The 11,934-nt window shown below is 46.0% G+C and overlaps 2 protein-coding genes across 2 annotated transcripts in view; one reads left to right on the forward strand and one right to left on the reverse strand.

Annotated features, from left to right (window-relative positions):
• NAA15 (N-alpha-acetyltransferase 15, NatA auxiliary subunit) overlaps positions 1-8,129 on the reverse strand; it is a 41,676-nt gene extending 33,547 nt beyond the window's left edge. The window contains exon 1 of the mRNA XM_040555514.1: positions 7,755-8,129. Within this exon, the coding sequence (XP_040411448.1) occupies positions 7,755-7,808 (54 nt within the window). The 5' untranslated portion in view covers positions 7,809-8,129. The remainder of the gene's footprint in view (positions 1-7,754) is intronic.
• Positions 8,130-8,186: 57 nt separating this feature from the next.
• On the forward strand, positions 8,187-10,580 carry NDUFC1 (NADH:ubiquinone oxidoreductase subunit C1). Its single transcript, XM_040554845.1, has 4 exons — positions 8,187-8,331; positions 8,667-8,770; positions 9,617-9,699; positions 10,430-10,580. Coding segments are annotated over exons 1-4 (285 nt in total). The 5' UTR covers positions 8,187-8,234; the 3' UTR covers positions 10,431-10,580.
• The last annotated feature ends 1,354 nt before the right edge of the window (positions 10,581-11,934 follow it).

Raw genomic sequence — 11,934 nt, forward strand, 5'->3', positions numbered from 1 at the left:
TAGAAGAGCGAGCCCATATTCTCTAAAATCCAGGTCTGAGGTGGAAGGAGGGCTCGCATTCCAGTGTTGGAGACATAGAAGTTGAATCCAGAGATCTGAGCAGAATCAGTCTTCAGCCAGCAGGTGCCTTACACGCACACTGGCCCACCATGCTAAGTGTGAATAATTCCTCCGCATTTCTTCCCTGATGGCTGCCATCAAGAAAGGTGAAAAGACTCCACTAGCAATTTCCCTGGTGACCCATGAGGTTGTATACAAGGGAGAACTGACAAGCCACGCTACTAAATCTAGATGCGCTCTCAAGGGCTGCCGACAAGAGCACAGAGATGAGTTTTATCCAGACTTCTTGAACTCAGCAATTCATTGCTTGCTTTATGTACTGTATAGTCATACACACATTCACAAGTGCATTTTAGAATTGGTTATAGTTAATTGAAATAAAACTAAAGCAAATTTGAGCACTTAAAAAAAATCCCCCCCCAAACACTTATAACTGACAGTAACTCTGGCAAAGCTATCATTATAATTTAGTCAAGGCTATGACAGACTAGCCAAAGTAAGATTTTCTTCACTGAATGAGAACCAAAATTGGATTCAGACCAAAGAGACAGCGTAGATGCAACCTTAACTGCTCATCACTAGCCCGCTGTACTCAACCCCTCTTTCTCAGCAGGTCATGTAGCCTGTAAGTGCCATTGGTAAGAACCTGTATAATTGATCGACATATATGCACAGGTAAGTATTTTACTTGCATCTGAGAGTCCTCAGTAGAAAACAATGGAGAGGGGTCTGTCTCTGCCCGAGCAGCTGAGGGATCCCACTTTCTGCTAACCTCTTCCCCGAGGGTTTGTTCGTCTTGAGCAGAAGCAAGGCGGACAAGTCTCAGCTCCAGGAATCAGCTCCTCAGGGGACCGTGCAGGATTTCCCAGCAGCAGCCGTGCACACGCACGTTTGTGGCACCACATCGCAGCGTTGGCAACTACGATGCCGTGAGAGCTTCTGCAGCAGAATGCCTTGGCACACCTGGCCTTAACGTTAGCTGAGGCGTGCACTTACAACGCATGACATGCATGTCTGCTGCTGGGATGCTATCTGTTTCTTCCAGCACTGTTCAGATGCAGCAAACTTAAAGGCTAGCAAGACCAGGCGCCGCGCAGCTCAAGGCTGTTTTCCAGCACAGTTACTCTCTGCAGCTAGACGAGATCAGGTCAAGTCACTAAGGTGCACTAATTCAAGCTAAATGTAGTAAAGAAGATTCTGAAAGCTGGAAGCATTAGGAGCAACCACTCACCGTGAATTAGTGTGTCTTTTGAGCACTAACCATATCAAACAGCTCAACAGCTCTAGGCAAGGGCTTCAACCACACTGAGTCAGTTTCATGACAAATAAAAGATGTATAAACCAGTGGACTGAAAAAGTAGTCAGACCTAACAGATATCTTAATGCTGAAGAACTCTGAGGCAAACTTGCATCATTTTTTGCCAGCAGATTGAAACCTACCATCTTCTTCCATTGCCGTGCGGTGTTACCGAACAGAACTGCTGTGCATAAGGAACAGCTTCAGCAACTGCCTAACCGAAGGGACTAAGAAACCCTCCTCCTGCAGCACTTGCCTTGCTTTTTGGGAGTGATTGATACTTCATAACGAACATTCCTTGGTAGAATTTATCAGAGGGACGGAACAGGTTCAAACTGCAATTAGTTAGGAAGAAGATAAGAAATAAGCGGACCTTTCCATTCAATACTGAGGCAGGAAAAAATCAGCCTGTACTTCTGAATTGGCCTCGCATTCCTGCATTTGACAAAATTCCGCTGGCAAGAGCTGCTGACATGTAGTTAAATCTCTTCCAGAAGAAAAACTAGAAATTCTTACTCACTGAAGCGAGGCTTTTGCTGAAAAATCAATTATTCAACATCAGTTCTGTTGGCCGCTACTTGCTTATTTTAACCTCTCCCTTCTTGGGAAAAATTATCACGAATGTGGCTCTGTGCCAGCTCAGATCAGCTGGCTTTCTATCCATTCCTGTAGATCCCCCAGGTTCAGGCTTCATCTCTGAATGCCGCACGGAACTGACGGTACCGCACAAAAGATCTGGTATGGACGGCAGGTATGCGGTTTTTCACGATCTTCTGAAACAGTTAAGTAAATAAATCGAAATTCCAAAATATGGTACAGAAGAGGATGAGGAAGCCCCCACAAAAGGTCATTCCAGACGTGCACAGACGTTTCAACTCAGCTGTAACTCGTGACACAGCTGGAGACACACGGTGACATTTCCTACCTATGTATTATGTCCAGAGTATTCTTCACCCTTAGCGCTGAGGTATGAGATGTTGTCTTGCAGCACTGAGACATTGCAAAATATTTAATGTGGTATTAAGATAAGGTAGGTTGTTCTTCAACATTGCAAAGTTTGCTAGCTTGATGGTGTGATATCATGGGAGCAGACAAGTTCCTTGTAACAAACGGCACTGACCCCAGTTCGAAAGTTTGCAATGAATAACTGCACATTTTCTCTAAAGGCCCTTACCAGCATTATCAGAAAAGATGTAACTCCTTATCATGACTCTTGCTGCAGTGCCACAGTGCTGCTGTGAAAAACAGATTTAAACTTGGGATGCCCAGAAAGTGCAATCAGTAAAAATTCACTACAAACATCTTTGAAAAATAGGAAAAAAACACAGACTTGAAGACTTGATTAAATTCTAATCAAAATAAATGACAATACCTATCCGCACAATATACTATGTAAGACAGATCAATTCCATTGCTACAATGTTTCATATCAACACAGAATTTTGGCTACAAGTACTTACAGCCATAAAAAACCTAAGACTGGTTATGATACTACAACCATTAAGACATTAGGATAAGTGTGTTTTTATCAGTAACACTTTCCTTTTCATTACTGAAACAGATAAGGAACAGAATTACAGTGTTCCTAAGAAATGTACAGCAGGGAATCCTTTTTGGACAGTTTCAGAGCGCCTTTACGACAAAAGTGACCTAATTTGGTGAACAAGCTCTAGTCATAGCAGTATTGCTCAAGTGATTCCTTAATACTGTCCTAGTCTCAAACAGTAATTAATTTCTTTAGAAAGCTTGAGAAATATTTCTGGGGAAAAACAAAAACAAAACAAAAAAACACCACCAACAAAAAACACAGCAGGTAAGACGCAGCAACTTCACTTAAAGTAGAAGGTCTGTACTTTATTTCCATCCCAATATTTCAACCAAGAAATATTTTTTCCCTCCTACTTTTGGGAAGGCCAAGTGGGGTATTCCTTCTAGCAAAGGAAAAAGGAACGATCGACATCTCTGCGGCCAGGATACTGGAAAAGCCTTGTTAGCAATTCCATGTTTCAGATGAGATAATGTGTGGTGAAACTTCAGAGGCGAACACACTTGATTACTGTACAGTCATGCAAATGCAACGATGATCGCATACAAAATGTGCTAATTTATTTGGTTACTGATAAAAGTGAAATTTGGGAAATTAGTCTTTAATCTTGAATCCAGATCACTTAAAAGGCTATTCCAAGTCTGCTACCCCAGCAACCTGAAAGTCAGCACCTGAACTGCTGAGACGGAACATTATTTTTAAAGGACTGGTGCCGGTTGAAGTATTAGTGAAGGAGAAGCGCAGGTCTGTCAAGTTTGAAAGTGGAGGGACAGGGAGCAGAATCTGGAATGGAGAAACAGGAAGATGGCCCAGCAGGAGGGACTTGGCAGATTTACAGCAGAGCCACTGTAGAGACGCTGTTCAACAGGCTTTTTTATGTCATTAGGAAGTTCCTGTAGCTTGTAGAAGAACACTTGACAAAGCCAGCATGGAAAGGAAGAAGAGCTCAAAGACAAACACACTCACACGCAGCAGCATTACCATAAAATTGACCAACTCCAGGTGAAACTCACAACTCCTGCTCTTGCAACAGACACCCCGGCCCTTGTAACGCCCCGCTGGAGTACACGTGCTCTGGCAGCGCTGAATGAAACCCTCCGAGCACGAGGGAACTGACTCTGAGATGGAAGTTGTATGCCTCCCCAGATGTCACGAAGACCACATGTCATCACCAGCCCTGACAAGCTAGGGAGCCTCTCATCTGTATACAGCAGAACATACACAAGGCTAGGCCAGCACGGCACCTGGCTTCTTCAGCACAGTACTTGTACGAGACGCGCCGGAGTTACGGCTCAGTAGAACTTTTTAAACCAGGCCTGAACACCCTTAGCTCCTCACCTGAATTCATCATTTGCGTTATAAAATATTTCACTTACTAAAACATGGAGTCGTTTTTTTCCTGCCCAAGCCTACCAGCTATGATGAGACGTATTTGCACCTTCTTGCTCTGCCTGAACACTATGACTCTGAGAACTGTATCCTCTGCTGCTTCGGGGAAGCGAGCAACTTCCACGTAGTATCTGGCACAGCAAATAGCTTTGGATTTAATATTTCTCCAGCACATTTTCAAAATGTCCAACTTCTACATCCAAACAAAAGTTAATTGGATGTTGTTAATGGGACTTGGAAAATAAAACTGACCATATTTGATGAATGGTATCTGACTAGAAACAGTGGCTGAGTAATTTGGCAAAGTGCCAGTAAGAATCACCAGTTATATTCGATATAAATCGGTCTATCTTATTTCCTACAATTACTGGTCTTATCTTGTCCAGAAAGAGGGGGAAAAAATGGAGTAAACTGTCTTTTTCTTCCCATTAATTCATAGTACATTCAGCCTTCTGGGTACCTAGAAGTCTACTTTTCTACTCCTTCAACTCCTGCATTTGCTATTCTACCCTTTCTTCTCTCTCTGCCTCAAGTCTTCTTGAGCAATCTGTAGGCAGCTTAAAGATTTTCTGTATTCAAAAGAATGACATGGACTCAAATATGTTCAAATGGATCAAAAACAAAGAGGGGGAAAATGTACAGATCCAGTTCTCTTCTTCAAAACTCCAGAGAACCTTTGAGCAATGGCAGCGGCACAGGAATATTGATGTGTTGACTCAACACTAAGTATAAGAACAATATAACCTAGAAACTTTCTTTTTAGTGGAAGCACATGTTTAAGCAGGATGGCAATCGATCATCCTGCGACTGCTTTTTTAATTCAAACTAACCGTGCAGATTCCTTTCTCTCTGCACTGTAGGAACACCAAACTATGAAATGCCATTCACATGATTTTTTTTCCTATCAGAACCTCCACATACCTGTAAAGTGACTAGGAGAGGTTAGGCTAGTTAGCGTGTCGCAACAAACGAAGGCAAAGTGCACACCTTTCTGAACTCAGAATTTGTCATTTAGGTGGAAATGCTGGTTTGCAAGCCAATTTTTATGCAAAAGACACTTACTGATCATGCAGGATGTTTGCTACAAAACAATAAACTGAGAAATAATTATTGCCTTTCACTATGGAAAGGTAAATTCAGGCTGGGCAGCTGAGGGTAGCTTTTGCAAAGTCTTAACATTTAAATTTTGTACCACAAGCATACTGAAAAACAACATAAGGCCTCAGGAACATACACAGTGGATTTAAAAAAAAAAAAGATTTTGTTGTATACTTCACTTACAGGAATATAAAGCCACTTAGCCACTTAACTCCTATGTTTACCATTTCCACGAAAATTAGGGTGTGAATGATTTCACATTTCTGTGAACAGTCTGTGTGTCAGTAATTACCTACTTGATGGGTAATGCATCCTTTCAATACCACTTGGGCTGGTTCCCAAAGCATCTGCTGAAAAAAAAAAAAACATCCCAGGCTTGCTCAACAGGACAACTGCGGGGGCCTGCCCAGGCCAGCAGACAGCAGGCGCTGACCCAGGGGCAGCTAATCAGGCCACCTCATTAGGCGGCCAGAGTCCCACGGGTGAGCCAGCTGCCCAGGCGGGCTCTGGCTCCCCGTCCTGCTGCTCAGCCACCTGTGGGCCCCAGGAGGAGACGGCTGAGGACACGGTGTCGTGGAGATTACAGCCTCCTGAGAAGGGCTCAGTTGAGGAAGGGAAGAGCGAGATGGAGCGGTGGTGCAGGAGCAGATAAGTCGTGTTCCTTTGGACTTGCGTTGATAAATGGGACTTCCTGAAAGACGCCTCACATTCGTGTCCACCACGTAATCAAAACCTTACAAAGTAGGGTCATTATCTATAATGAGGCAGACAAGCAGTTCATTAGCCATATTTTCAGTGTGATGGAAACTGACTTCAACCCTTTTCTATTCACAAATGCACTTAATCACGGGGCAGCCTTAATGCAGGTTTATTCCTGCAAGATACAGAAAAACAAAAGGCCAGAATAACTTTTAGTTCAGCTAGTACCTGAAATTCCTGTGTTTTCATTGAAGCTTTTCAGTTAAAAAGAGGGCAAAATTAGAATTGCTTCACTCCACATAAATCCGATTGGACTAGAACAGACCTTTGTCTCTCCTGACCTGAACCAAACTGTGAAGCTTTACTCATCTCGTATGTGCCTAGCCAGCATTTTCTCCAAAAGAAACTTACTCCTCCCTTGTTCCTGCCCTCCGCACAAATACTCAGAGGGCCATGTCCCAAGCCCAGAAATAAAAAAAAAAACAACTGACAGTGTTAAACACAGACGGGCACCTTGATTCAGTTTGTCTTGTAACCACACCGGTCATCCCCAATGCAAAGGAAAAGAAGGGAGTAGCAACAAAGACGATTACCCTCCCAGCCCACAACTTACAAAAAATTACATGCTTAGAACAAGGTCATACCAACTGCCACGCAGGACTGGACCTTTCCAAGTAGAAACAAACTTCGCAGTTCGCTGTATGTACTCTAAACCTAACGGAAGCGGCACGTCTCAGGACGAGGTGTCTGTACGTACCCGTAAGGATTTCCAGTCCTACAGATGTATTTCATTTTCACAGAACGTTTTGAAGAATGGAGTGACAGATTACACATACACACCACTTAAACGGCAGAATTTTAGAGCTGTTATTTCAAAAAGACAATAGCACTGGTGTTACTCCTGGCCGCTGGAAGGACCCAACTGAGCAGGTTAAGCCTTGCTGAAAGAAGACGCAAGCTTTTTGGACAAAACTGACTTTTCTGAGAGAAAACTACATAGCGTTTGACCCAGATAACATGACTTTCTGCACAAAGCCACTGAAACCACTCACTAACATAACTCCGTTGTTTTCCACTCACCCCCCAGTCTTCAGAAACACGAGGTTCCCCAGCAGGGCACCAAAGCTGAAACAAGTTTCTGAAGATGCAAACTGAAAAACTTCTTTCATGGTAGGTGGACTGCGTGCTGCCATAACCTCACCCTAGAAGCTGCGTTCATTGACTAATTCCTGCTGCAGCCTCGTCCATCCACACACACACATGGCCACCCAGAAAAAGCCACTGTCAAACCCTGAAGCGGAGCCAGCCTTTGAGCCAAACTTCGGACGGCCTCCGAAGCCTTCACCGCCCCTCACTTCCTCCTCTGAAAGCCACCTTTCCCCCGGACGGGCAAATCTCATTACCACGGCAAAAATCTGAGTTTAGGAGAGGAAAAATAACACCACGCAAGCTCCGCTGGCTGAGGAAGGCTGCTGCAGACAAGGCGCCGGGGCTGTTCGTGGGGCAGCCCCCCGGCCGGAGCAGGGACCCCGCAGGGACGGAGACCCCCCCCCCCCGGGCTGACCGGGGCGGCGGGGCCGGGGCTCCGCTCCCCCCCGGGCGGTACCGAGCCGTGCCGAGCCGTGCCCCGCCGGCTGCCCCGCGGCCTCCCGCGGCGGCACTCACCAGGATGCGCTTGAAGAGCGCGTTCTCCTTGGGCGGCAGGCTCACCGACGGCATCGTCCCCGCCGCTCCCGCTCCCGCCGCTGGCTCCGGCGCCGCCGAGGGGGCGCTCCGGGGAGGGGGGGGGGTGCGCGGGCTGCGCCCCGTGCCCGCTGATCGGTCGCCGCCGCCGGGAGCCTCCCCGCCGCAGAGCCTGGCCGCCCCCCCTCCCCCGCCGCCCGCTGTGCCGCGGGCCCGGCCCCGTCCGCCCGCCGCGCTGGGCTGGGCTGGGCTGCCCCGAGCCGCGCCGAGCCCCGGGCGGCGGCTCACGTGGTAACCGAGCAGGCCGGAGAGAGGCGCCGCCAAAATGGCCGCCGCGCACGGCTTCCCCAGCCGGGTCAGCGCGCCCGCAGCGCCTGCGCCGCGACCCCGCGCCCGCCCCGCCCCGCCCCGCCCCGGGACAGCGGGGCTGCGGCGGCTCCGCCCTGCCGGCAGGGGGCGGCCATGAGCGCCGCGCCCGCCCGCCCGCCCGACAAGATGGCGGCGGCGCTGAGGGCGGCGGCGGCGAGGCTGCGGCTGGCGGCCCCCGGGCCCGGGCTCGGTGAGAGCGGGGGGCGAGCGGCGCTGCCGGCGGGGCACTGAGACCGGGGGTGGGCCGTGGGGCCGGGGGAAGGGAAAGGGATCCTCTTCGGGCTGTGGGCAGCTCCCCGACCCCTCTCTCTCTTCCGTCAGCTAGGGGAGGGGATGCTGCAGTATGTCTAGGAAGGGGTGTCCTATTAACGATGTTGTAATTAGATCTCTTTCCTGATCGTATTAGCGTCGGTAATTGACTTAGTAGTCAGTTACTGCCAAGTAATTGGCACTGATGAGAAAAAATAGGAAAAGGTAATGACTAGAAAAAAACGTTAACCTTTTTGGAATCTTCTGCCTTCGCAGTTTTTACCCGGTCTGCGTTTGTTGCGAGAAAACATAATTACGAGCATCCGAACTGGTTTGGAGTCGGCTTGGCTTTTAGCACCAGTGCTGCCCTGTGGGCTCTTGTAAGTGCTTTTGGTTGATTTTGTTGAACTTAACAATTCCCAGATCGTAATGATCCGAAGATAATGGCTACAGCATATTTAATTGGTTGTGGTAATAGATAGGCATAGCAAGTGTCAAGATTGAAGCAGCACATCACATGTGGATTACTTGTGCTTTCCCAAATCTATGTGGCAGTTTAATTTACAAAAATGAACAAGTTGTTAAGCTCCTATTAAGCCCCTGTTGCAAACTTCAAAACACCCACTAGCGAGGAATTAATTCCTCAAGCCTGTTGGCATAGTGCTTTCAATATTGTTTTTCCTAACTCACTTTAAATAAAATCTAAGGATGTGCCCAAACAGTTTTGGTTTATCGTACTGTTCAAGCGTTCTTTCCTTAAGCATTTTTCAGCTACGTTCAATTGATTAGGACCCCCTTCTCTTGAGCAAAACGCAGGTGCAAGATGCTGAGTTTCAGAGAACTCTTGGCCTTGACGTTGATAGAGCAAGCAGGATGTGGTAGCTCTCCTGAGGAAACACTGAGGATAAGCAGCACTTGCATGATGACAGTGATTTGCATGGTGGGATGGATTCCCATCCCCATTTTTGGGGTGGTAGTGGATTGACAGTAAAAGGGGGAGAAAAAAAATTGGCCAGCCAGCAGAAAATGTTTGAGGGAGGTGTGATAAAACATACCTTACTGAACAATTGATAATTTACGTGTGGTTTAACTTCTGTCACCCTGATTCCTAATAGTTATATACCGGTTTACATTCTGACCATGGGAATTTCATTTTCTGCAGTTTTTTTCATACTCTGGTTCTAGTTGTATATTGTATAGATGTTTAACACATGCTGCTTTTACAGCTTTTCAAGCAGCATAATGAAGATGAAATGGAGTATGAAAGAAGAAAAGAAGAGAGAAAACATAAGTGTACAGGATGTTCATAGTGAGTATGGACATACAGATGCTTTTTAACTTAGAAACCTGAATTCTGCAGATCTTTTGACTTTGGTTAGTTCTCAAAATCTTGATTGGTGGCTTTTTCTCTTCCCATATTATTTTCTTTAATATCTTGTCTTGGTTTTGCTGTCTGGCTACTTCTTCCCCAGTTCTACGGTGATGAAGTGACTAATATTTTCAGATATTCATTTGTGTGCACATTCACTGCCAGCTTTTTGTCTTGGACATGCAAACTTTTTGAAAATAATATGCCTTATAATGTCTGTAATAAATTTAGGTGCCAAAGAGAATACCTTAGAGTGCTTTTAGTGGCAAGGAGGACAAGGTCACTAGAAATAGCTTCTCTTTGCCTCTTTTTTTTTTTTAACAGTTCTATGGTGGGGAACATTTTTCTTAGCTGTCATTGTATGTTACGCATAAGAACGATATAAAATCAATGCCTGTGGATTTGCATTATTAAGCAAATTGTCCTTATTGACTTAAAAAGCACAATTGTGATTCTGCCAGATAAAAATGTTATTCGGGATCATGGCCTCAGCAATTAACATGCTACTTGAAAGAAACACTTAACCACAGGACTACAAGATTTTCTGAATTAGTTTATTTTTCCTATAAATATTTTTGTCCAGCAAAAAACATAGTACGTTGTGAGACCTTTCTAACCCACTTCATTGTGTGTATTTCCTTTGTGCTAATTTTGTTTCCCCCTTTCTTAGGTTGACCAGAGGCTTGGTAAGAAATATCATCATCGGTTGTGTCCTGTGGATAAATGAGCACAGCAGAAGTACAAAGTATCTAAACACTTATCTGTTCATACATTTCATGTGCATTATTATAAAATAAATGATAAAGTGTGGAAGAAACTTACGAAGACTCTTCTTGTCATGTGTTTTCATTCTACTGTCTTTCATAAACTGATTTCTTATAGCATTTACCATTTTTCACAGTTTTGAAAATAATGTTCACAAACTGTCTTTATTGTTCTGGAAGTTGCATTACAAATTCAAGCGTGATTTAAGAGGAAGTTTAGCAAATATTTCAAAAATTGAGTGTGCCCTTGCCATTATTTTCATGGCTGAATTTCCAAAATAAGCAAATATAAGAATGACATTTACCAGAATCCTAATAAAATAGTTATTTGTATAAATGCTGAAAATGCATTTTCTACCTCACATGCCAAAGGGGAAGCTTTCAGCTCAGTTTTCACTAGATAGACTTTCAAAGGCTGCCCCAGTGGTTTGAAGACCTGCTGTAATTTGTTACACATCTTGTAGTTCTTTGAGTACTGACTATTGTTCTTCATTTCTTTGTGGTCTGATTTCTTTTTTTTCCACTCCTGTAGAACAGAAATGAAGCATTATTGGATATAATACAAAAAAAAATCAGAAATAACCAACCATTAAATTCCGTGGGTTTGATCACTACTATTATTTCCTTGCCAGTAACCTTGCTTTGCTTTTGATGTGGCATGGAAGATAAACGTACTTCGTGCTTACAGAAAGTTAGGATGAAAGTTCAGTCCTCAGAACTGTTTAACTGACCTACGGCTCATTAGTTTACCCTTTCCCAACTGGTATTACATATTTTCTTAAGGGCACAGGCATTTTTCTGCTTTCCAGCTCTTTGAGACCTGTCACAGGTAGCTGTGCCCAGCTATTCACCAAGGATCTGTTCTGTGAAGGTGCAGTAGTTACCAGCTCAAGGGACAGTGATGCAATTTAGCAGTATTTCTGAAGGGCAGCAGAGGGGGAGTGCGTGCAGCGCTGCGCTCTGGGTATGTCTGGAGGAGAGGCAGGAGCGAGCTTGGCTGGCGAAGGTGCCGGCCTTCACGAGCTGTGTGTTGTGGTGCTGGTGCAGAGATAGCACGCCTCTGGTGATGGTCTGTGAGGCAGCGTGCTGCCTCCTGGGGACTCACACCTGCACCTGCCATAAGCCAAGGTCGACCAAGGGCAGAGGACGGCAGTGGGATGATGACAGCCAGCGGGACGAGCACTATGTGGTCGGGTGGGGAGCTTGAAGGCTGCTTGGAGAAGGGGCAGCTGCCTGTCCGTGTGGGCGAGTGACCCTGAAACGCTTTACAGGCTGACGGGACCCGAGGGCTGTGGCTGGCCTCCTGCGCTGCCGGACCGCCTCAGCCCACGTTTGGGGTGCCCGACCCGAACGCCCTTGCCGTTACGCGCCGCGGCTCCTCCGCGGGGGCGGCGGGCGAAGGGGCCGCCCT

This window comes from Cygnus olor, chromosome 4 (assembly GCF_009769625.2).
Source record: "Cygnus olor isolate bCygOlo1 chromosome 4, bCygOlo1.pri.v2, whole genome shotgun sequence".
Lineage (NCBI taxonomy): Eukaryota > Metazoa > Chordata > Aves > Anseriformes > Anatidae > Cygnus > Cygnus olor.

Coding starts and splice junctions, on each gene's coding strand:
- NDUFC1 (XM_040554845.1), top strand. CDS start 8,235: ATGAGCGCCGCGCCCGCCCGCCCGCCCGACAAGATGGCGGCGGCGCTG. Junction 8,332..8,666: donor GGCCCCCGGGCCCGGGCTCG/GTGAGAGCGGGG, acceptor CTGCCTTCGCAG/TTTTTACCCGGTCTGCGTTT. Junction 8,771..9,616: donor GTGCTGCCCTGTGGGCTCTT/GTAAGTGCTTTT, acceptor CTGCTTTTACAG/CTTTTCAAGCAGCATAATGA.